A 24,723-nucleotide genomic window follows, 5' to 3' on the forward strand; every position below is an offset into this window, starting at 1 on the left:
AAATAACAGATGTACAGACTGTGTGATATGTGCTGTATGACAACAAGGATGAAATAATGGTCAGGATAGCTGACAGCAGTGTCACCTGGAGCCTCTGAGCAAGCTAAAACTCAAAGAGAAAGTAAAAATAATGGCCAAGCCAATGTACCTGTCTTGCAAATGAAACGTTGTCTGGCTTGGTTTTGAGTGTGTTTGGCTTAAATGCTTGCACAGTTTCCATTCTCCTATGGAAAAAGTTGTCCATAGACTTTCTCTTAATGATCTGTTGCTGCCTCTCCTTTGGCTTTCTGGGCCTTTGAGTTGTTGGGCATGCAGGCAACAGGAGCACAGCTGCATATTAGAACTGATTGATTGTGACTAATTGCCTTAAAAGAGCAGATTTCACTGGGAATACAAAGACCCGGCCATGGCTTGTCTTATGTGCTCAGGACACCACTAATATGTGGGGCTGTTCTGATACACAGCTGCGGTCAGTAGAGAGCATTTGTGTTTGTGCCAGCTTGAAAGGGGTGGTAGTAGGCAGGTTTCACCTCTAACTGTCAGAACAGACAATAAATGAGATCCATTCCATACCCTCAAGCATGATGCTTTGGTCTCCTGCCCCTTGGTCTTACCCTTTGTAAAGAAGCTCCAATAAATCAGGATCTCTGCAGCCACACAGCTCCTCTAAGGACCTCTGTTGTGATTTTTTGGTTTAGAGTGCAAGAAGTTCTCAGATGAAGTGTCACCTTTATTCCCTGGTGCCATTAATTTCCCTGCCCAAGAAGGACAGTTTTGAGGAGAGAACTGGTGTTTTGCAGCCCTTTGTAAGAGTTTTAATACCGTGGCTTTCAGATGCGCGGGGTGCTAAGTAGGCTGTTGGAATTCAATATTGTAACATTATTGTCTCCAGGGCTCTTTTTCAGTAATAGAATCTTCTGTTTTCAACAAGAAAACGTGAAGTGAATGTGAAGCATCCTTCTGTGTGGTTATCTGGGGACACGGAGCATTTGTGATTAACATGCTCAGAGTAACCAAAGTATCCGTGAGCTTCATTTTTCAGTCAATATGTGTACGTGATTATTACAGTGGCCAATATATTTCTGTATTTGACCATCTACTTTTGGAGCTCATCTATCACTCCTGGTTTAGTTTTGGTGCAGATGTGCTTGTCTCCATCACCTGCTGTTTTTCTGCATGCCAAAGGGAATGCTTAGCTATCAAAATCTTGTTTCTTCTGCTACTTGGTGCTCTTCTCTGCAATGCAGAATTGTTTCCTAGGCTACGTTTGCTACTGCAATACATATTCTGTTGTCAAATATCCTATCCAGTGGGTTTTGTCTCCTTCCTTGATCCACTGAAGATAAATTAATGAACTGTCTTGCTTTATCAGCAGAGATTGTCTTCAGTTTCTGTAAAATGAGCTCAGTTTTTGCAAAGAACTTGTTTTTTTTTCTTCTGAAAATGTGTTTTGGATGCATCATTCAGCGCCATAGCACAAATGAAGAGGAATTCAAGCTCTCAGGCGATGATGGAGATATTGTAGAATCAAAACAAAGACAGTGTGCTAAAAGAAAGCAACATTTGATGAGGCTCTGCACTGCCTCTTCATTCTAAAACTAAAGCAGAAGGTACGTTGACTATCTGGAGGCTTATTGCCTGTCTGATATGGGAGACCTACAGTGGCAGTGGGGTTTCCCAGTAGATGGCGAACATAAAGAGAAGAGGGAAGGGGGAGGATTGTCCTTTTTCTGTGCACTGTGAGGCTTTGCTCTGTCACTGGGATTACGCTGATTAACACCACTTGTCATTATACAAATGGTCTCTATCCACCCCAAAGCCCAGCTCATGGACGTTACTCAGTTCACAAGTCACCTTCTGGATTGCTGCAGTTGCAGCAGGTGTTGGCTTTAAATTGGTATCCTTTGAGTGCTCCAATTCAGTGGTCGTCTCAGCAACATGTGCTCCGGGATGAAATACAACCAGAGCTGCTCAGTTTTACTGCTACAGTCCTTACTTGTGAACAAATGTCATTAACTTTCCCTACTGTTTAACCTTCACAGCTGTTTCCATCAGTGGCAATGACTGGGATGAGCTAATTACATAGATTATGCCATTTGGTTGCATCTCACACATGTAATTTTGTAATGAAGGAGGAGTGCCATGTAGAAACCATTTGCATCAATCCGCCTTTGACTACAAGGGTCTGGCAGGAAGCTTTGCAGGAGAAACTTTGCTTAAAGTGGCCAAATAAGAGTCAGATCATTGATAACAACAAACAACTCAAGACAATTCTGTGTCCATTTGGAAGCGAGTGCCTATGTATTAACAATCTTATTGGTGGATAAGTAGCTTTCAGCTGCAGTACTAGCAATGTCCTGGATGCTTAAACGGATCTTATGAATGAATGTATGAAAATGTAACTGATTCTCTGCAGATTTTGAAGTACTGATTTCATTTTTTGCAAGGCTAGGCGAGCTGTTTGCTGTGCTGTGTGCTCTGTTGTCATGGTGTTGTTTGTGGTAATTTTTGTCTTCCTTCCTGTATGGATAAAGTCGCTGGTGATTACCTTCATTCTTCTCGTCCTTCTGTAGTGCCTTGGGATCGGGTCTTTGGTTGGCTCTAGACAAATAATTGAACATGGCAACTGTTAGGAGGCTCTAGAGAGGATTTAGCAGGCCAGGAGATGTGGTATAAACACTAAAACCTCATTCTGACAGTTGTTCAAAATCACAGAACTACAGAATCTTAGAATGGCACAGGTTGGAAGAGACCTCAAGGATCACGAAGCTCCAACCGCCCTGCTGCAAGCAGGGCCACCAACCTCCATATCTAATACTAGACCAGGCTGCCCAGGGCCCCATCCAACCTGGCCTTGAACACCTCCAGGGATGGGGCATCCACAGCCTCTCTGGGCAGCTGTTCTAGCACCTCAGCACTCTTGTAGTAAAGAACTTCCTCTTGACATCCAACCTAAATCTTCCCTCCTTCAACTTTAAACCATTTTCTATACCCAAGCTAGCTCATTTCTTAGTGGTATATCCTGCCATGAACATGGAAGGAGATTGTTTTTTAATCCCAAGAACCATGGTCTACTTTGCAGTCTGGAGGTGTGATTTAGGCTGTTGGCTGTTGCAGGTGCACCCGTAGCACCTTGTCTCAGTGCCAACAGCATCAAATGTGTAACAGCTCCATCTCCAATTTCTGGTGCTCAAGCCCAGCAGGGACAAAAAGGCAGAGATGTCAATACCTGGATGTGTGCTCTGACAGTTCAGTTGGTTGCATTCCTATTGCTTCCTGGTAGATATTGCCAGCGTTCATAATTCTCATGGAGCTGTTTTGGTCGGCAGCATAAAAGTGACTGGAGATCCATGCCTGAATTTTAAGGGAGTTGTAAGTGCTTTAAATTCAACACCTATCACTTATCGCTAAACGCGCTGCTTTTCAGCCTCAGAAAACCATCAGGATTCATTCAGTGCGCTGCCTAAAACCATTTCTGTCTCTTAGCAGCTTAGTGAAGCCCTATAGAGAAACTCTTTGCCTGCGGCACGAATCCTTTCCTAAAATAGAGACACCGGGCTGCATTGCCTTGTTATTTTTACCTGAAGTTCTAGGGTGGTTGTCTTGGTTCAAAGGATATCAAAACAGATCTTTGTTTTCATTGAAACAAACTCACTGATCAGAAGTAATCATCTTCATTCAACGCAAGTATTGTTATATATAATACAGAGATACTTCCCTGGAGTTTTTGAAGTCATGTCCTGTTTAATATGGTCCTGAGAGCTGCACATAAAAGTGTTTTTGCCTTCTCTGACTTTGCTCCAAGGCTGAAGCTCCCTCACTTTTCCCCACCATGTCAGCTCAAAGCTCCAGGACTTCCCTTGCCCAGCTTCTCTCCATTCAACTCATCTCTAAGAACTTCAGTTCCCACTGGAGCAGCATTTGCCAATCATCTGCTTCCCTCACAGTTACTGCGAGGCCATCAACCCCGAATGCTCTGGGATCCTGTGATCTCAGTGTTTGAATTCTGAGGTCAGTGACTTTGGCTTATCCATGGGAAAAATGTTCCCATTAGTAAATAGAAAGATGGTGGACGGATTGAAAGCAGGATGTGTGAACTGGCTGCTGTCAGATGTAATCACACAGTATTCTCTGCAATTGGAAGCATCTTGTGAACGGCTTTTGTAAATGATTTCCAATACCGAAGTAACGGAGGCACTTGAAGTAATTGGTACATACACGCTGCATTGTAAATCTGTTTAAACAGAGATAATGATCTCTGCTTTTCTTGTAGACAGAACTAATTCCCGAGTAATTCTCTGAAGCTGAGTGTTTCTTCCTGTCATATTCTGGATATACGATCATGTAACAGCTAATTGGGGCAATTAGCTCAAGTTCCCATGTGATGACCAGATGAAACTGTTACATGATGTATTAATGTAATAATACATTATGTATTATTGTACACAATGGGTGCTCCATCCCTTCAGGCACTCAAGGCCAGGCTGGATGTGGCTCTGGGCAGCCTGATATGGTGGTTGGCAACCCTGCACATAGCAGGGGGCGTTGAAACTGGATGATCATGGTGGTTCTTTTCAACCCAGGCCATTCTATGGTTCTATGATGGGAGTCATTAAGATCAGAAACGGAGAAGAACAAAATTCTTGACTGTAATTGTAAACCCTGACAGCAGGGTTGTCTCCTGCCTTGTCTAGAGGCAAGGTCTGACCCACATATGCAGTGATGTGCTTTCAGGGGAGGTGAGTGCACAACTCAATAGAAAGCTATGTTACTTCCAGGAGGTGTGTAGAAGGGAGAGGGCACTGCAGCTGGGAGACAGACTGGGTCTCCCCACTGCCATTTATGAAAACAAAACTCCTGGAGTAAAAATGGAAACAAATAATGTTAGTCTTTAATAGAACGGCACTTACTTGGGCTCCTGAGGCACCAGGCCAAAATGAACGTTTCCAGGGGAAACTGTAAAAGTGAATGCTTATTTTTCTGACAGGAGAGGCTTCAGGATTTGGGTGCTCATTTCAATGCTTTTATATTTTACTGCAGATTTTTTTATTTTTTTTTTTTTACTGTTCACATTTAGTTAGAAGTAGCTTAAACTGTCAAAGCTAGCATGCTTTTTTCAACCAAACGTTGCCTTTTGTACCCTGGTTGTAATGTGAACATGAAGGCTGTGCAGCCATAAAGCATCATTCACTGCTCTGTAAAGGTAAATGATGAAACTTAAAGATGTAAAGGAGTTAATTCACCTATCATAGAATCATAGAATGGCTTGGGTTGGAAGGGACCTCAAGGATCACAAAGCTCCAACCCCCTGCTGCAAGCAGGGCCATTAAATTCCATGTCTAATACTAGACCAGACTGCCCAGGGTCCCATCCAACCTGGTCTTGAACACCTCCAGGGATGGGACTTCTACAACCTGTCTGGGCAGCCTGTCAAAGAAAAGAACTCTGGCATCACCTTTTCCACATTAAATATATAAGGCAGTAGTAGCTCACTGATATTTGGGAAGTTACATCCAAGTTGTGTTGCTCAGAAAAGCATTAGAAATTGAAGAATCCTCTTCATGCTCTTTGCATTCTTTGAAATGCAATGCGTTTTGTCTGTCCATTCACACATTTTGTCTCTTCTCCAGTGCAGTTGTTTTGGCAAGCTTGGGTATTAAGAATTTGTGGTTCAGTACCAGAATGTGAATTAAAACAGTCCTCATTTGAATACCCAGTGTTTAAATAGAGCACACTCCATTTACTCTCTGGGAGCGATTCCATAGTTGAAGCGGAAAGGGCACTGGGAATAAATCTGTCTCAACGAGGGAAGTTTAATCTGTGAGTACTCAGCGATGTTGTACTTTTCAGAAGAGAAAAATGTTTTACCAAGGAAAGCAGTAAGTGTAGAAATGGGAGAACGTGGAGTAAATGGAAGCACGTGGTGAGCGCTAAACGTTTCTCCTAGGTGGGTTAGCACTTTCTGACATATATAGATCTCCCTGCTCTCTTTGCAAGGAGATGGTAAATCCTTTTAAAGTCACTTTTGTTCATGTTGTTGTTATTTCTGTTTTGCTTTGCGTGTTCTAAAAATCCTCACTGTAAGCAAGCAGTCTTCATGTCTATCTCCCATGTCAACATGACAGGAAATCTGCAGTTGATTAAAAAGCAATCAAATCAGCTGCTGAATGATAGGAGCTTTCCATGACTTCCTGCCTTCAGGTTCCTTTGTGCGGTTATATGCACTACACTTCAAATCTGCCATATGATTATGCATCACCAGTTCTTTTTTTCTTCTCTGAACACGTAGAGCATTTTCTCTCACTCTACATTCTTGGCTGATGTCCTTGCTGGATTTGCCATAAGGGTAGTGTTGTGCTGAGATGCCTGCCTTGCTCTCCTCACCTCCTTCTTTCCTTTCCCAGTGCTTCATTGGTGCTTATGCTGTCCTCTGGGAAGGTGATGTATAGAGCTGTGGCTGGTGAGACAAATATGTGTTTTGAAAACCTCAGTTCCTTGTAGGTGTGGAACTGCAGGGAGTCAGAAGGCAGAATAGACCCCATGGCAATTGAAGTTTTGGCCACTGTTGCATTAAACTGCTGCCCAGATGCTTTTGTATTATTGTGACACTTGTGAACCATAGATTGGCTTAGATTAGAATGGACCTCAAAAGTCATCCAGCTCCAATATAATGACTTCTCCATAGGAAGAATGGTCCCTCATGGGCTGGGCTGCCAACAGGAGGCACTTCTCAGGGCTGAGCATCACTGTAAGGATGACTCACAGCCTGCTTTGAAACCCTGACCCTTTTCACAGCCAGGCTTTATGTAAAGTATTACAACCAGCCCTAAATTCACATATTTCTGAGTCTGGTGTGGCAACATGGAAACTGCCAGGCCACGCTTACCAATCTGTGGTGAACCTACAGCCAACTAAAGTGAGATGTGTCGGAGATAGATTGCCTACCAATCACTCCTAGTCAAAATGAGCTCAGGCTTTTAAGATCCATCAGAAATCACAGCCAAGAAATGAAGCTGGCGAGATGCTTTTCTTAGGCTGTCACAGCGTGTGCTGACAGAACCCACTGTACACTGCAAAATTAGAAGAGATTTTAAAATCTCCCTTCTCCCTCCCATGCCATTTCAAACCCCCAAATAGACAATAATTATCAGCTGATAAGAAAGCACCTTCCCACATAACAGCAGGTTTTCTAGATGATGGATGCATTGTGTTAATAAGGTTATGTCAGGGGAACAGCCTCTTTTCCTTTTTTCCCATCTGCCTGAGATTGTTACAGATTAATCATGGCCTTCCTGGCCCACGTGTGGTTGCTCAGCAAATGGTGCATGTAGGCATTTCCTATAAGCAGCGAGTTCATTAGGGTGGGAGCTCGGAGATGCCTTGGGGAGCTGCACCAGCAGAGACAGAGAGCACTGCAGACATTCCCATCTTGCACGCAGAATGCCAAATGGGGTTGTGTCCATGAAAACTACACCCACAAAACAATGTGGTCTCTTGCAGTTCCCTCTTAGAACAGATCTCATACTTTATCACTTCATTTGTGCTATCACTTGCAAATCAAGTAACTTTGTGGTACCTCTCCAGTACTAATGTATGTTAGATGGATCAGAAGCCGAACAGAAATCATACTTCCAAGTGAAGTTTTTATCCATGCTGTCCTAGAGGATGGGATAGGAATGTGATTCATGTTTCGTGCTACACTGTAGGGAAAACATGCAAATGTGTCGGTGTTTACAGCAATGGAAGCAATGATATAAAGCATAGGAAGGGGAGCTCTGGTAGAAGATGGGAGTTCCAATTCAGGAGCTGACAATTAGATGTGTTATCAACATAGCACATCATAGTGCATTTCTAATGCCAGCTGGTGCCTGACTCTCTTCTTACCAGGTAGAACATCTCTGGACACAGTGTTCCCTGCAGCAGTGCGGTGCTTGGTTTGTGCTTCTTATTCAATGAACCTTTTGGAACTAGACTGAAGGGCGATCAGAGAAAAGCTGGTAGACAGAGAGGCAAAACTGCAGCTCAAGCCCAGTGCACTTTAGCACAATTTCTTCAACAAATGTTTTCCGTTCCTCTTGGAAAGAAAGAAGAAAGATCTGAGGTGGGTGTTGCTTTTCTCCTGCCAAGTGTTTTCATGCGTTTGTTCTTAAACCTTCCTTATCCTGCTCCCCAGTGGGAGAAGGAAGGCATTTACAGGGAGAAACAATCAACAGAAAGCACAGCGCTATTATTAGGTGTAATAGGACTTCAAGACTTAGAATTACTGCTGTATTTCCCTCTGTCTGCAGGGGCTTTGCTTTCTTATTTCCAACAAACCTGATCTGCACCAGCTTAAAGGAGCTATTTATATCCTGTCACATCAGCAGTCATCACCGCAATCAGAATTCAAGCTCTTGGTCTTGCTGAGTATTGAGCTCATCCTGCGGGACAGCGGGATTAGGGGGGATTTTGTATTATTGAGACTCAGGTTGTGTTCATAGAAACTGGGAGAACTTGCCCCTTCTTATCCCCTTTTGAAGTGATATTTGACAGTGTGGTAGTCAGGTGTTGCAGATCCTAGCACACCAGCGTTGTCTCCTGGCTGAGCACAAGTCCACCTTCAGGCTGCTTCCCCCTCTCTCCCACTGCTGTGCTAATCAGATCATAGCACTTCTTAATTCCACTGTGCTTCATCTATGGGTAATAAAGCACAGTTACACCTCTCCTTGTTGTCACTGCCGTTTCTCAGTGCGTTCAGTAATTATGGCAAGTGACTAATTGAATTCTGAATTTCAGCTAAGAGGCAATTACTATAAAGTTCAAATATTATTATCAGCCCTGATAGCATCCCAGAAGGGGGTTAGGCAGGGAGCTTCATAGCTTTGTGCTCCCCAAGTTGATCAAGCTGAGGAACAAGCTGGGCTTCAGCCCTGGTGATGACATCCCTCCTCCCAGTCACCAGGGATCACCTTGCTTGCTTAAGCATAAGATTAGAGTTCTGTCTGTGGTGTCCTTGACTGAAGGCAAGAAGTCCATAAGGACACTTGATATCCGTGCCTTGGACACCATGGGGCATCTCAAATAGAGCTCAATATCCATCTAGCAGCATGTGCATGATGACCTCCCCTTGTATACAGGCAATTGTAAACTGAATTATGGTTATTTTGCTGAGTGATTAATAGGTGTTGTAAGCAGAGATGACAGAGCAGCTTCTGGGATAGTTCCTGAGTCATGCTTCTAAAGACTGATTGCTTTGGGAAAGGACAACTGGTTTGACACCATTCACACCTCAGTCCTGAAACAGTTCCAACTGGAGATGTGAAGAGGAAAATATAAACTGTATTGGAGATGTATTTTATTGTACGTGTTTTGTTAACCTCAGATGAGTCGAAGAAGAGAAAGTCATGTTTACGTTTCCCAAGAAGAACTGTGTGGCATTGATCGGAAGGGAACTGGGAAACCAAAGAGAGCATGTACTTTATTTTCCGTTAGTTCGTGTTCATAGGAATTTCATGGGTCAAAGGTGTATAACTCCACATTTCTGAGTGCTTTGTGCAGTTTATTCTGCAGGGTCTGTGTTGATGTGTTGATAAGGGAATACTTGCAGGTAGGCAGCCCCAGCCTAGAGCAAGAGTGAGCAGAGCAGAGGTCCATCAGCATCAGAAGCTCTGAACTGAGACGATGCTCTTTAGACTATAGTCTTTATCAGTATTTCTGATGGGCCTCGGGCTGGAAATGTGAAGAAATCTGGACGGCTTCTAAACTCCTTGAAAGTTCCTTTCCTGACTTTGCTTTTTGGCGTGTTGTATGACCTGGGTGAACCACTCGAGCTCTGTGGCAGATACGAAATCAATACAAAAAGTGAGCATTATTAGACTGCTTGAGTTTCTTGTAAAGCATTTTAGATTTCTGGCAAAAGAAAATGATAGAAAGCTGAGCAGTGGTTCTGATGTGCTTTCAAGCCTGGAGAAGCATCAGATTGGTGGGCTAGATAAAGCTGAGGTCAGAAATATTTCTCTAGGGGAACATTCATTGCCTGGAGTACTATTTGTCTACCTTCCAACCCTCACCTGTAAGTGCATAATCATTCAATATCAATGTCAAACAAAGGCACACCCAACCCAAAATGGCAGCGTGGTATCTACAAAAACCCCTTTGCACAAAGGCTGGCTCTCAGGATGGTGCTGGCTGGCATACAGAACAATAAGCGTTGGTTGGATAACTCTTCTTTCCTGTCCTTTTTGTCTGAATATCCTTCATACACAAATGAAGTGTGAGGAGAGATGTTTTTCTTTTCACTCTCACGCACACCTGAGTGCTGTTAAAATCACATCCAAGTGCTAACACTGTCACTTCTAGAAATAGCAAGCAGCAAACTGATGCTTGGTGAAGCCTACCTGGATCCAGCTTGTCACTGCAGCATTCAGAAGAAACCCATCACCGCTCTCAGGTGGGAAGGATGGCACATGAATAAATAATTCATTGCTTGTGATTCAGTCCCTATCTTTAGAGGCTTGCTGTTTTTCTGGGACTTGGAAAAAAGGGCTAAGAATAGCATACACATGTAGTGACATATCCTTTATGCAACACGGCTTTGTTTTCTGTCTCATTGGGTCCTATGGAATCTGAGCAGTCAGTGTGATGAGCTTCTGCCATAGAATCATAGAATGGCCTGGATTGAAAAGGACCACAGTGCTTGTCTGGTTTCAACCCCCTGCTATGTGCAGGGTCACCAACCAGCAGCCCAGGCTGCCCAGAGCCACATCCAGCCTGGCTTTGAATGCCTGCAGGGATGGGGCATCCACAGCCTCCTTGGGCAACCTGTTCCAGTGTGTCACCACCCTCTGGGTGAAAACTTCCACCTAAGATCCAACCTAAACCTCCCCTGTCTCAGTTTAAAACTGTTCCCTCCCCCTTGTCCTATCACTATCCACCCTCGTAAACAGCCATACCCTTCCTGTTCATATGCTTCCTTCAAGTATTGGAAGGCCACAATGATGTGTCCCCTATTACAAAGTTCCTTTTGTTTTTACTGGTTATCACAGTGGATAATCACCCAAGAAAAAGCTCTGCTTTTTCCACTGAATAAGCACATTGATTTAAGTTCCTCCTGAGGAGGAACTAAACAGAAGACTGGGGAGTCTTTTAGAGGAGTCTCTGGCAGTTCTGTTAATAAAGTGTACTTTGCTGGGGAGGAATTTTTTTTGCATGAATTTAGGTAGCAACAACTCACGCTTAGTTTTTTTCTAGACTTTCCCCAGGCTCATCATGGTACAGATTGGCAGGGATGCTGGAAGGGTGATAAGCAAAGCTGGAAACAGTTTTGATGTCTCCCCCTCTTCTCTATGACCAACTATCTTGGGTGTGAGGAATCCTTCAAAATCAGAATCGCAGAATCACAGGACTGTTTGTGTTGGAAGGGACTTGTAAAGGCCATCTGGTCCAACTCCCCTGCAGGGAACAGGGACACCCACAGCTCCATCAGTGCTCAGAGCCCCATCCAACCTGACCAAGTTCTGTTTGCATTATGGAATACATGAGTAAAGTCTGCAAGCTTCTACAAGGTCTCTCAAGACCTTCCTTGTCAGATATGTGTCATGATGGGTTGTCAGAGTTAGGATGGTATGGTTAGGTTGAGGCTGGACTTTTGAGGGTCCTTTCTAACCTGAGCAATTCTGTCGTTATCCCTTATTGGCTTATGGGCTGTTTGGGGATACATTGGTCAAATCCAAGTTGATCTTTTTATTTAAACAACCAACAGGCTGGGGTTTCTTAGCAATCTTATTTCTTCCCAATACTGATAGAATTGTAATTATCACACTCTGTGATCAGATAAAAATAAGTGACACTGTGTTTTTCTTTCCCACTTAAGGAGCCTTTTATCTCCATCTTGGAATTCCTCAGCTGCTCCTAAATGATTATTCTCCGCTAAGAACAGATCAAGTTTTATATAGCAGTGTATGCATGTGTTTGTATGTATGCATGAGAGCGAGACATTCCTGTAGTTATTTGATAGCTTTTTTCTAACTTTATTCAGCAAAGAATGGTAAAAAATAGACTGAGCTGGACAAGCTCCTCCAAAAACCTGAAGTGAGGTTGATTTGGCACCATACTGCTATCTGCAGTGTCCTCACCACGCTGCAGAGGCTTTTATTTCCTCTGTCTTCGTGTATGCGGGTGAATAAAGGTTTCAAAACTAACATTAGACAGCTGGAGCTGAAATAATGGTTGGTGTGTAGGCTCAAGGCCTGGCATCCTGCTGTCAAAGCAGCAGCCACTGAACAGGAGCAGCAGTGGAAGATACAGCAGTGCTGTCTGAAGGGCTGTGATGGCTGCAGGTGACTCTGGGAGTAGTGCCATAGCTGTCATTGGTTTTATTGATGGAATATGACTGTGGTCTATATGACTGAATCATTCCTAATAAAGAATATGGAAATGGGTGTGTTTTAGTGGCTGGGCTGGAGGGGGTGAAGTGTATTTTTTGGAAGCTGGAAACCAGAATGGAGGTCTGAGCACTACTGAGTATTTGTTGCTGTTCAGGGAATCCCCTTTTACCTCCTTTCCTGTCCCTTGGAGTGATGATTAAGCGGAATCAATCAAGAGCCAGAAATGTTGCTAATAATCTACAGTAAAAGGAAATCAACATTATCAAAGTCAAAGAAGAGGCTGTAGATGAGGGCAGAGAAATTAATATCAGATCATGTGTTGGAAGTTGTGTGTATAATGGCTGTCTGTTGCCTTTGGCATCATCAGTCATCTGCTGCTCATTCTCCATCACAAATCTTCCTTTTTCTCCTTTTTCATGAGAATGATTAAGAGCAAATGGACTTCATCCAGTCTCCTTCCGTACGTTGTGCTTGAAAACAGATCACAGTAATCCTTATAGCAAAAAGCACATTGAAAACAGTTCTTATTGGAAAAACAGGCATGGAGGAATGTTCTTCTCTTTAAAGCCAAAGAGATCATGGAGTTCTCTTTGTAAAATCACTGGTGGTTTCTCTCTTCACACCAGAGATGAGGCATACCTGCCTTCTATTTCTCTTTGGTGCTTTGATCATTGCTGCAACTCCCCATGTCCTTGTGACTCAGCTTGTCATCGAGTCCAGTCTGTGTTATCTCACCTTTTCTATTCCTCTTTTGACTTACTGTAGGGGGTCTGTGAAATGACCTTTGGTCACCATGGAAAGAATTAAGATGATTGTTCATGATAGAGAAGCAAAGGGGCAGCACTGCTCTCTTCTCTCTGGGAATAGGACCCATGCAGAAGTCAGATTTGATTACGAATCCCAGACTGGCTGTAGGACTCCCTTCCATTTTATTAATGAGGTTTCGTGTGAAAACAAAGCTTTGTGGCCTTCAGTGGGACCTTTTTTGTGTTTACCAACTGTGTCAATCCAGATGAAAAAGGATAGGACAAGACCCTCTTTGAATATCTGACGGTAAGAAAGAGAAGATCGAAAGAATCTTTAATGGATGTTTAATGTCACAGGCAGCAAGTGTGAACCCAGAGGAATAGCTGGGTGCCTCCAGTGAGTCACTACAGGCCATGGGAGCCTCTTGTGGAAGGATTGTTTCTCACGTAGTGATATTGCTCATTTACTGCTGGGAGGATTTTCAGCTGGCCATCCTGCTCTGTGGGAAGTCTTGTTTCTTTCTCAGGAGAAAAGAGCATGTAAAACTGCACAGAAAGTGGCAGTCTGTACCTAATTTTACTGTAAGAAGGAGCAGGAATTTGCCACTAATCGCTGACAGAAATGGAGATGGAGGCGATTAGTATACAGGACTTTACCTGTAGCACAGGTTTTCTTAGTTGACCCAAATGTTAGCAGTCGTTTTATTTGACCAGGTCACTCCAAGAAGAAACTGCAAGTAGAAAAGAGCAGCATGAAGTTCAGTGGTCTGAATAGATACAGCTTAACCTGGAGTGTGTAGGTGAACGGTTGTCCCTTGTTGCTTTCCATTCCCTTCTCTGTATCAAAAAGCACCTTCTAAGTCTTTTCAATGGCTTTTTTTCAATGGCTATCACCAACAGTACTTTTAGGAACATTCAGTCTAATGCTTTCCTTTGGCATTTTATTTTCCTGATGACTGAGTGTTGAGTTATACTGATTGACCATGGCAGACTCCCAACAAGAAATCGGGTAAAGGGCAGCACGAACATCATGAAGAGTTCATTAGGAAGTTATATGTATCCTTTGGGGATCTGCCTGAATTTCCTGTTTTACTTTAACTTTCTTGTTTTTAAGACAGCTGAAAATAAGCACGGAAAAATCTGTTTCATGGGAGTAGCTGCGCTTTTAATGTCTGGGAGAAGGTATTTTATACTGCATCCTACCCATTTCTAAGGTCTGTTCGTGTGTGACCATCCCATGGCTGGGAGGTGTGGTTGTCTTCCTCCGCTTTCAGATTCCTTGCAGGATTTATCAACAACGTTGTTGCATTGGAAGACTTTAGAAAATCAATATCCAGTATTGAGTTTACAGTGGGATACGTGAGAGGAGAGTGGAGCAGTGTTTATCACATGCATTGTAATTTCCTCATTGGAACACTTAAGACCTAAACCTTTTAGCCTGTGTTTGAATACACCTTTTATAGACACGTTTTCTCTTGAAATGCTCTTTTCCCTACCTTTGCTGTCTTCCAAACCTATTTTCTTATGGAAACCATTACCAATAAATATATTGATAAACTGGTGGTCTCTAGATATTTACATCCTTTATTTCTCTTCTTCCCTCCTTGGCAGGCTGTCACATCTTCAACCCCCACAGCAGTTGGGATATGCTGATTTGTGTTGTGAATAATCTGTATTGTTAATCTCTTCTTAATTACACGAATGTGTTAGACTGAACTCCAGCACAGAGTGCTCATTTCTCTTTTATTTTGTTCCCTACCAGGAAATGCCTACAGAGAATGCCTGGGCAATGGGACGTGGGCTTCCAAGATAAACTACTCTCAGTGTGAGCCTATTCTGGATGACAAGGTCTGTATTTTTCCTTTCCTTTGTTCTTCTCAGTATCATTTCTCAATATATATGAATGCAAAGCCAAGCTTAAGGTTAACATACTGATTTGAGATTTCTGAGTTGGATTCCATTTCTGTCTCTGCAATGAATCCTCCCTGTGAGTTCAGTCAGATTATTAATCCAGTCTCCACATTTCCTACTCATAGTTTTATTTAAAAACAAAGGATGCTTTACTAGACTCAGCCTCTGATGATGTATGTTTATGCAGATCCATCCTAGCTTTGTTGAGAGCCCACAGCTGCTACAGTAAATGTTACTAATAAGAGCAATAATACCAAAAGCTTCATTGGGAGTGAAATGTAAGCTTTCATCAGCTGGTTCCACTCTCTATATGCCAGTTCTGAAGCCTTATCAACCACTGGCCTTTCCAGATCTCAATGCCATTTTCCCTAAGGCAAATATGTAAAGGAGAGGCAAAAGAAAAATACATAAAAAGCAAACTCAAGTCCCAGTTGTCTTTAAAAAACTGAGCCAGCCCGACACTATATAGGAGTTCACAGAATGAAATTAGCATGCAGGGGTAAACTCCTTCAGAAGAGCTGCAAGCAATTATGCAAAGCTCTTTTTTGTTGTCAGATGTCATCTTTTTTGGGACACATCACAAGCATTCATCCTCACACAACTTAAACCTTGTCTTCCCATGCCATGTTCTCTTTCCCTTCTTCTTTTGAGGGCTGTGGTGGGGCACAAGGGCACACTTAGGCTTTGTCCTGTTTCTTTGACAAGGGTGACCAAGCCCAGCAGCTCAGGCCTGTTGATGTTTTGGGTTTCTTTGTACTCTTTCATCATTAGAGTTGTGCCATGCCAGGTTCAATCATAGAGGAGGAAGGCAAGATCTTGCCTATTGCAAGTTGCTTGCAGAACTAATCCAGATTTTAGTCTCAAGACTGTCTGCACCCAGAACAGTCATAACGTGGCTTGACATCTGTCCCAGAAGATCCATGTTGCTGAACGTCGGCTTCATCAAATGAATGAGAAAGCAGGTAGCTACACAGCAGGTGCTAAGGTGCACCCATTCATTCATTGTCTAGGTGGAATCCACCCCCCAAAAGAACTAGAGGCTTCAAGAAAGTAAGAAGAAAGCACTAGAAGATAACTATTCTCCTTCAGGACTGATCAACATTCAAGGTTGTCTGGCATAGTGGAGAAGGCACCATGGCATCTCAAGCTGATCTAATTTGAGACTGCTCCAGTTCAGCCCATCCTTATAGTTATGTTCCACTGAAATGGCAAAACTTTACTTGCTTTGTGCTTTTCCAGCTGGCTCGATTCCCTGAACATCACATTGGAGTACTGCAGGAGTTTTGGGGACAAGGCACACAGCAGGAGGGAAGAGGTGTCTGGGATGGAGGGGGATAGCAGCCCAGGGTAGCTTTGACTGGGGAGGATTTGCAGTGCTGTGAAATGAGTGTCTTACTGATGAGCAGCATTGAGAGGGGGTAGAGTGAGACATCCAGTGCTGAGTTAGAGAATGGGGTAATGAGGCAGGCAAAGGGAAACCTGAGCTGACATTAGCTCTGCTTTTGCTATTCAAACCTTTGCAGCTATAGTTGAAGGATTCTGAAGGAGCGTGCTCCTTAAACAGAGGGGAGCGTAGATGTTCCCCTCCACCCCTTGTTTGCAAAAGCTTAAAAATTCATTTACTAGACCTTTAAGGATTGGTGACAGGCTTTACAAATTTTAATATTTGTGAATATTTTCTAAATCTCTACATAATGCTCGGAGTTACAGATGAATACTTGAGTCGCTTTGTGATCTCAAAACAAATAAAGACAACAAAATCTGCATGGATTTCCATAATCCTCAGTTCTGTTTAAAGGTGAGATTCGGGCACAGACATGAGCCTGTTGTTGTTTGTTGTCTGATCCCAGCAGATGCCACATGTCTTCAGGATGTACCCCTTGTGTTTTGTCTCAAGCTTGAGCACTTACCAGAGTTCTAAGGAAGGATGTAGCTGGACTTCAGATGCAGCTATCAATAGGTGATACATGGGGACAGGATCAGCCCATTGTCAAGTGCCACGTGCTTTATGGAATCGCACTTCTTTTCAGCTGTAGTTCAGTTTCAGTGGGCACCAGATCCTGAAGTATGCATTCACTGATGCTCCGCATTCATACATGAGTGCTTAACCTATGGCCATAGCTGATAAAATCATGCTCTGGGACTGTTTTGCTCCTAGATAGGCATCTGGGCTGGATTTGGCTTCCCCCGTGTAGTTAGGCAGTGATGTTTAAGATGTCCCAGTGCATCTTCATACATCAGACAGTTGTGACACAGGTCTTTCGGTATAACTGTGTCCTTCAGCAGCAGCAATTTGAGGTTGGTCAGTCACTAGGACCGACCAGGCAGCACAAAGCCTCCTGCATGCACCTCAAGGGATGCCTGTGTGTGTCCCACAGCTGTTTCCAGCCCTTGCTTCAGCTATTGGTGCAAATTTGGACAGGTATCCAAATGTAAACGTCTCATTGTCAGACCAAATTCCACCCGCTGAATGATAAATTAACACCTTCTGTAGGCACCCAAACCAGGTACAGAAGCTGGCTGTTTGTCATAGGTGTAATAAATGGAAAGTTCCTACCCAGCCTGCAGTCTCCTGTGTCAGAGATCCTTGCTGCATCTAGCACAAATCCGTGCTCTTGTTAGAAGATAAATGAGAGTCTCGAGCAGCAGAAAGTCTGCCTCAGCCTTCATAAGGAGCTATAAATCAAGGACTATGGGTTTGTTTACGCGGCCTTTGGCAGCTGGCTGGGAAATTGGCTCTGCAGCTCTTTTGAGGAGGCTTGAAGAAGTGTTGCTGAATCAGCACCGTGCTGGGCCTAAGTTAAGGGATCCTGCTGAGGACCACAGTCATGTTAGGCACAGCCACCCAGCTTCCAGCTGGCCCAGAGATGGAAAACAGTGAGCTCAGAGGCAGCTGCCTCTTCCCTCAGTCTGACAGCAGTGAAAGTTTGCCTGGCTTTCTGTTCATTTGTTTGGTGTTGAGTTATGATTCATCTCAGATGATCTTTAATTGTCCAGAAGTTACACATTCAGTCCAGCTAGTCGTCTAGCTCTTCTATGTGACCAAGAGTGCAATAGAGAGGCCTCCTCGAGGAGTGAGTCATTCCTGTTCCAACTGTTTTCGCACAGAGTTGAACTATTCTTGCACTGCACTTTCTCTGACTGCTGGGAGCCCCAGGCAATCTGCTCTGCTCAGCCACTGAACTTGCCAGCAGTCTGGGCAGTTAGCACTCTGACATAGCATGATTGTCAGACATGGGGTATGGAGTGGAAGGGAGCTCCAGTGATGAGTCCACAGCCAGCAGAATGTCCTTGCCATTCCTTTTTCTATTTCCTTTTTAACATCACGACCCTCCTTCTAAACCACGATCAGGATTTAATCTGCACTACCTTCCTGGAGGCAGAGGAACACTCTGTAGCAGCAGAAGTTTCTTAGCATTTTAAACACATCAGCCTTCAAGACGGAACAGTTATGCAAGTGTTTGCATTAACTCATCTTTGACCAGCGTGGCTCATTCTGGGCACGTGTTTTTTCAGCCCTGGAGGTGTTGTCTCCACTTCTACCAGTGATGCAGATTGCATGTGGGCTGGTGGGAAGTGATCTTGCAACCCTGTGAGCTTCTTTTCTCGTAGGCACAGAGTCACTTCTTGTTTCTATGATATTCAGATTCGCCTTCAGGAAACCTTGGTTGTGTCAGCAACGGGAAAATAAATTCAGTCCTGCTTTTCCTTCAGCATGCACATACCAACGAGGACCTTAATTATATACTGTGTTATTTTGGCATGTTTTGAGCCATGACACCTTCTTAAAACCAAAGTAAAGTCAAGATAGAGGTTAGGAGCCAAAGGAGCAACTGGAAGGGTCACTATTATAGAGCAGATGCTTGGTCTGGGAGAAGCACTGCCGTCTTCTAGAAGACTTCTAACACTATATGAGCAATTAGTCAGGTAAAAATGATGCAAGCCACTTTGCCAGAGCATGAACTGAATAGCACAGCACTGCTTTTCAGGCAGACACATCAGTTAGAGTGTGTTTCCTCCCTTAGGTGACCTGTTGACTTAAGTAAAGCTTAGTGTGGAATTCGGGTCTTGGGTTATTGTTGGTTTTTTGCTTTCCTCCTCAAGGCTATTCAGAAAATGGGCCTGTGCGTGGGGAAGTTTATTTTAGGGCTTTTTATAATAGACTTAAAAATACCTTACATGGTTGAGTTCAGTCCAGAAACAGCACATTACTCCATGTGCTGAAGATGCAGGCAGGTTTCATCATAGAAATGGTTCCAAGAGGGCTCGCTCTCTGGCAGAGCACTGGAAGATGCTATCTCTATGGAACAATGGTGCAGATTAACTACAGCTGCTGGTTGTTCTTTCATCCAAACTTCCATTCACTGACAAATTCCTCTGACTGGAATAAAATGCAAAGGGAAATTGCTAGAAAAAAATGAAACAAAGTAAGTTCAACCTAAATTAGAAAATCGGTGCTATTTGCAGGATTTTAGTTCAGTATCTTGATCAAAAGGGAGGAAGTTTAGATTCTGGGTCTTTCTCTTCTGAGGAAGGAAAGCATTTCAAATGGGGGAAAGTATGCTTAACCTGAAGAGAAACAAGACATTCCATTTACTTCAAGGTCAAATTTTGGCCACGTTGCTACATTCACTGGTTTAGGTGGGGGCACTTTGTGCTTATTTTTCCATCTATGGGATCAAGAACCTACCAATAAAACCCTCAGCATCCCAAGAAACAGACTCTAATATAGTAATGTCATCACATAGTTGGACCCTGCTAAAACCAAGAGCTCTGTTTCATTCAAGTTCTCAAACCATGTAGGGCCCCACCAGCTCTGTATTAGTCTGTATCACTTGTTCTGCCCTCAGAGAATGATAAGGCTCATAGTTTGCAGGAAGGCTCCTCAGAGAAAAATCAGCTCATAATGGAAAGGGTTTCTTCTGATTCACTGATTCATTCTACATGAAAACCATTTCTATATGAATATTGGGCCACATGTGAGGGAAAGTAGCATAACCTGCCTCGTTATGACTGTGTAGGTTCCTAACATAGGAATGTTCTATAACGCATTGATGTGTTGCAGCTGTGAGAAGGTCATTGCCTGTGTCTTTGGTAGCTTTGTTACCCCAAAAATACAAAGTTTTTCAGTTCTACATGATGATGAAAATAAAAGGTCTCAAGGAAATTGAGGGAAAAGAGGGAAAAGTAACTCTTCTGCTGAGATTTGTAAGAAACTCTGGATAAATCCCAAAGAGAAATGAAACCAAGTGTGTACTTTGTGCCTTGGCAGCATGTTTGGCTTCTATGTAGGCATCAGCCCTGGGGCTGTTATATCATTTGAAAGTCCAGAAAAGTAATTACTGTTTCCTAAGCTGATTAACTGTTCCTTAATGTCAGTGCTCAGAGGGTCATGCTGATTTAATCATGTTATCTCTTTACCTCCAGAGGAAGTATGCGCACCATTACAAGATTGCCCTCATCATAAACTACCTGGGGCACTGTATATCAGTAGGGGCCCTTATAGTTGCCTTTATGCTTTTCTTGTGCTTGAGGTGAGTAATCTGTTTGCATGCTTCTCACTTGGTTGGGTGTTACTGGGTTACTCAAGCCCTCTATTTACACTGTCCAGTTTGTGTATGAACTTGAAAGATTATAGCTTTTCTGCTCCAGAGCCTATATGTGTTTTCACTGGTTGCTGCACTGGATGAGCTGTAATGATGGCTGCCATGCTTAAGACCTGAAGCTTATTGGTATTCAGGAAGAGGGCTCTACATGATTTATTGATGCAGCAAAAAATTCACTGAGCGTAGAGTGCTTCATTAAAGGAAGCTGGGATTTGAGTGTTGAGTTGCAGTTTTGGGGGGCGAGTTTTCCAAGGCACTGCATGATAACATGGGGCATTTGGTGTTGCCTGGCAGCTAATTCCCACATCTAGACCCAGGAGAGATGAAATTAAAGCTTTCAATTTTGATTTGTGTCAATTTCAATTTTTCTTCCATTAAAGAACTTAGAATTTTGCTTAAATAACAAGGGAAACATCTTTAGAGGACCTTTATCTTTGCAAGAGCTCGTGAAACAAGGGATGCAGTCAATGAAACCATGTAGAAATGCTTCCCTTCTCCTGGTCAAATAGGAGTGGCCTGGTTGAGGGATATTCCCATGTTATTTGAGTGGCCTTGTCTAGGAATGTGCAATCAGACCCCATCCAGGACTGTGATATGCTGATAGACAGTGACCAAATTGAAAGTATTGCTGCTTTCCTAGGCCGGAGCCTCCCTGCAAAGGCTTGCATTGAGCCTTTCCCTTAAGCATTGCTAAGGGGAGGGTCAGTCTTGTTAACAGCAGGAATCTTCTTTCACCCCAGAGTGTATAAGCAGAATAATCTGTGCTCGTGGGAGGACAAAAAATAAAGCTTTAAACGTTCACTGGGAACATTTCTGGTGCATCAGTTTAAACTTCCACTTTAACCTTTTCACTTAGCAGATAATGCTAATTCCCATCGTGCTCGGAGCCCTGAATTAATTCACACTGAATAAAGAGCTCGGGTTATTAATTGCAACTATATTCTCTGCTTTGCTGCTGAATCTTTTATGAATGCTTAAGTAAATAATGCAGAAACAATTAGATGATCCGGTCTAAACGTACCCAGCTTCTATTGGAATCGCCTCAACTGATCTCTTTTAAACTGTTTTTCTGGTATTTAAAATTCTGATGTGACGATTTAAGTTGTGCAGCATGAAAAGGGACTGCAGCAATTAAGGAGCTCCCTGTACATGCCATGAATTAAGATATTCCATCTCTCTACATTTCCATTGCACCGTGCAAAAGAAAAATCAATAGCTCTGATATAACTTTCCAAACTGTGTTGCCAGCATAAGTTATCTCAGCAGAGATGAGACCAAATTGTTTTCAAGAGCTCTAATGATGCTCCAGTAAAGACAGTCCAGACTGCATTAATCTTTTCCCCTACATGTTTCCTATACTGTGTACGCCTCTATCACCCATACCTCTGAGGAGTGTCCCAGGAGCAAATCTGTTCTGATGATTGAGTTTTGTTATCTGGGGCTTTTATTTTTCACCTGCTTTATCTGGGCCAGAAGGAAGCATCTACCAACTGGGTGATATGAGAGAGTCATAGAATCATCAAGGTTGGAAAAAACCTACAAGACCATCCAGTCCAACACTCCACCTGTCACCAGTAGTTCCCACTAAAGCACAGTGGGTATGCAGATAATTCCTGCCTTAGGAAACCAACACATTGGAAGACCTTCAGGGCAAGTTCTGATAATTTCTTGTATTGGAATTTCCATAGTGGGAATTGATCATTTCCTTATCCCTTCCCACTCTACCTTACTTCATGGTACTTGCTGAAGGTGAAAATAGAGTACATCTCCAGGAAGGCTCGCATTCTACAACTGCATAGTTTTAGGCCTCTCACTCATCATATGCTTGATTTGCCCTTTGCTTTGCTAATACACATGGAGACCCAAAGACAACCCCATCTCAAATAATAGACAGGAGCACACCTGCTGCATTGGGAAATAACTGCTGGGGGAGCTGGGGGATCTCTTACATTGGAGGCTTCAAGAGCAGGTTTAGTGTGGAGTGGGCTGGAGTGGTAAGGAATGTTGCTTTGGTTACAACCAATAAGAGGGGGGCTGTGCTGCTGGGGGTGAGTGGCTCCATCACTGTTGCTGCTCCAGCCCAACCTGCTGTATTGAATGAGGGGTAGTCTTCAGTTCTGCTGAAGTGGGAAGGGGACAGAGCTGGATGTGGCCCTTCTTCTTCCAAATGTGTCTTGGCTCATCTCTTCCCCAGTTCCATCTTCAGCTCCTTATGCCACTTTCTGACCTCCATTCACAGCCACACCAGCAGGAGTGTTCTCCTATCCTAAACCCCAGGGAATTTTACACTGAAAGATGTTTTGAAGGGCAGAAAGCTCAGACATAACAGCAAGCAATGAAATCAACTGCCATCTGTTTTGTGTTATCAGGAGACCCTAAAGCAGCTGAGAAGGGAGGAGGGCTCAACCAAGGTCTCCTTTCCACTGGGAAGACCTATTCTAACCCTTTCTTAATACAGCTCTGTCACAAGCCTTTTTCTTGGGTGCTGTAATAAAAAAATATTCAAGTAAGCGTTTCATTCAGTGCTTAAACACCAAAAAGTGAAGCCCAGCTCATGGGAGAGGAGATGCTTATAGTTGGCATATTGACTGCATGAGTCATTGAAATTTCTTCTAAAGATCCAAGTCATGGATGATTCCTCAGGGTATAAACGTAGGTGCTCTTAAAAGTCTTAACAGCTGTGCTGTTGTTACGAGGCACAATAAAACCTGCAAGGAGAAATATGCTGAGAAGGGAAAATGAGGTATTTCTGCATAAAGGCAGGTGTGATGTAGAGCTGTGCTGATCCCCAGCACGGGATCTGGAGCGATTTGCTCAGTGCACTTCATAGAGCGCTGTTAAATGTATCCGCGCTGCTGTGAGCCTCCTGGGTTGTGTGTGCTACTCATTAACACTAAAGGTTTAATTCATCCCGCAGGTGCATGCAGGCAGTTCCTGCTGACATGGGGCTCACCTTCCCACATAATCACATTCTCTCATCACTAAAGCTGAAGTTTTCCATAGGAGGAACCCTGCTAAAGTTAATACCAACCAGGCTAAGGAGGAAGAAAGAAAAGAAGGATTGAAATGCTTCTTTTCACTAGTAGTTTCTTTTGCTGTTGCTGAGAATGCAGAAACCCAAATTGCTTTCTCTTGCCTTTTTCCTTGTTAGTGTGCTGCTTTATCCCCCTCCAAAGTGGAATATGAGTCTCTTGTAAAACTCTCTTGTTATCAAGCAAAGTGATGGCAATTTCCAGCAGCGACCTGGCTGGATTTGATTTCCAGATGTTTTATTTGTGCGCTGGTGACTGAAGCAGAAGTAACGACTACAAGAAGACGTGTGTTTGTTCTGGGAAATGCCAAAGTCACTGCCGCGTTTTGAATCTAATAAAGAAGGATGGTACTAAAAGGAAGACTGAAGATTGAAAATGACGGGTCCTCCTGCACAGGTTGCAGGATAAAGGCAGCTCTATAAAAATAAAAGCCGCAAACATTGGCACAGCAACTTCTTCTGCTAGCATGGTGGTAATGAAAGTAAATTGAAGGGATGAGGGAAACTTTGCTTTCCTGTTCTTCATAATTTAACGCTTTATATTTCCACTTTAACACATCTGAATTCGTATTTTGCAAGACAGGTTGCCCTTTCTCTCTGGAATAACAGCTAGATTACCAAAACCACACTTTTTTTTTTTCCCCTGAGAGATTGAATTATTATGATTTTTTTCTTTTCAGCAACATATTCACCTTTCATTTTTCAATTCTAATCAGCTCCCAGCGTTGGGAAGTAAAAGACTGATTGTCCTCTATCTCCTCTGGTTCCATGTTTCTTTGTATTACCTCTTGATCTTCACATTTGCTCACAGTTGGTGAGACTGCTGCTACAGGTCCTAGAGCTTATCCAAAGAAGGGCAGCAAAGTCGGTGATGGGTCTGGAGCACAACTTTTATGGGGAGCAGTTGAGGGAACTGGAATTGTTCATTGCTCAGGAGAAACCTTGTCGCTCTCTACATCTATCTGAGAGAATGGAAGATGGGAGTTGGTCTCTTGCATCACCTATGATAGGGTGAGAGGGAATGGCTTTAAGTTGTGCCTACAGGAGGTTCAGGTTGGATATTT

The 24,723-nt window shown here is 43.3% G+C and overlaps 1 protein-coding gene across 2 annotated transcripts in view; it reads left to right on the forward strand.

Annotated features, from left to right (window-relative positions):
- The window catches only part of CRHR2 (corticotropin releasing hormone receptor 2), a 107,954-nt gene that overhangs the window by 43,609 nt on the left and 39,622 nt on the right, over positions 1-24,723 (forward strand). For both annotated transcript variants that reach the window (XM_015852925.2, XM_015852926.1), the window contains 2 exons: positions 14,874-14,959; positions 20,450-20,556. In XM_015852925.2, the coding sequence (XP_015708411.1) occupies positions 14,874-14,959; positions 20,450-20,556 (193 nt within the window). The remainder of the gene's footprint in view (positions 1-14,873; positions 14,960-20,449; positions 20,557-24,723) is intronic.

This window comes from Coturnix japonica, chromosome 2 (assembly GCF_001577835.2).
Source record: "Coturnix japonica isolate 7356 chromosome 2, Coturnix japonica 2.1, whole genome shotgun sequence".
Lineage (NCBI taxonomy): Eukaryota > Metazoa > Chordata > Aves > Galliformes > Phasianidae > Coturnix > Coturnix japonica.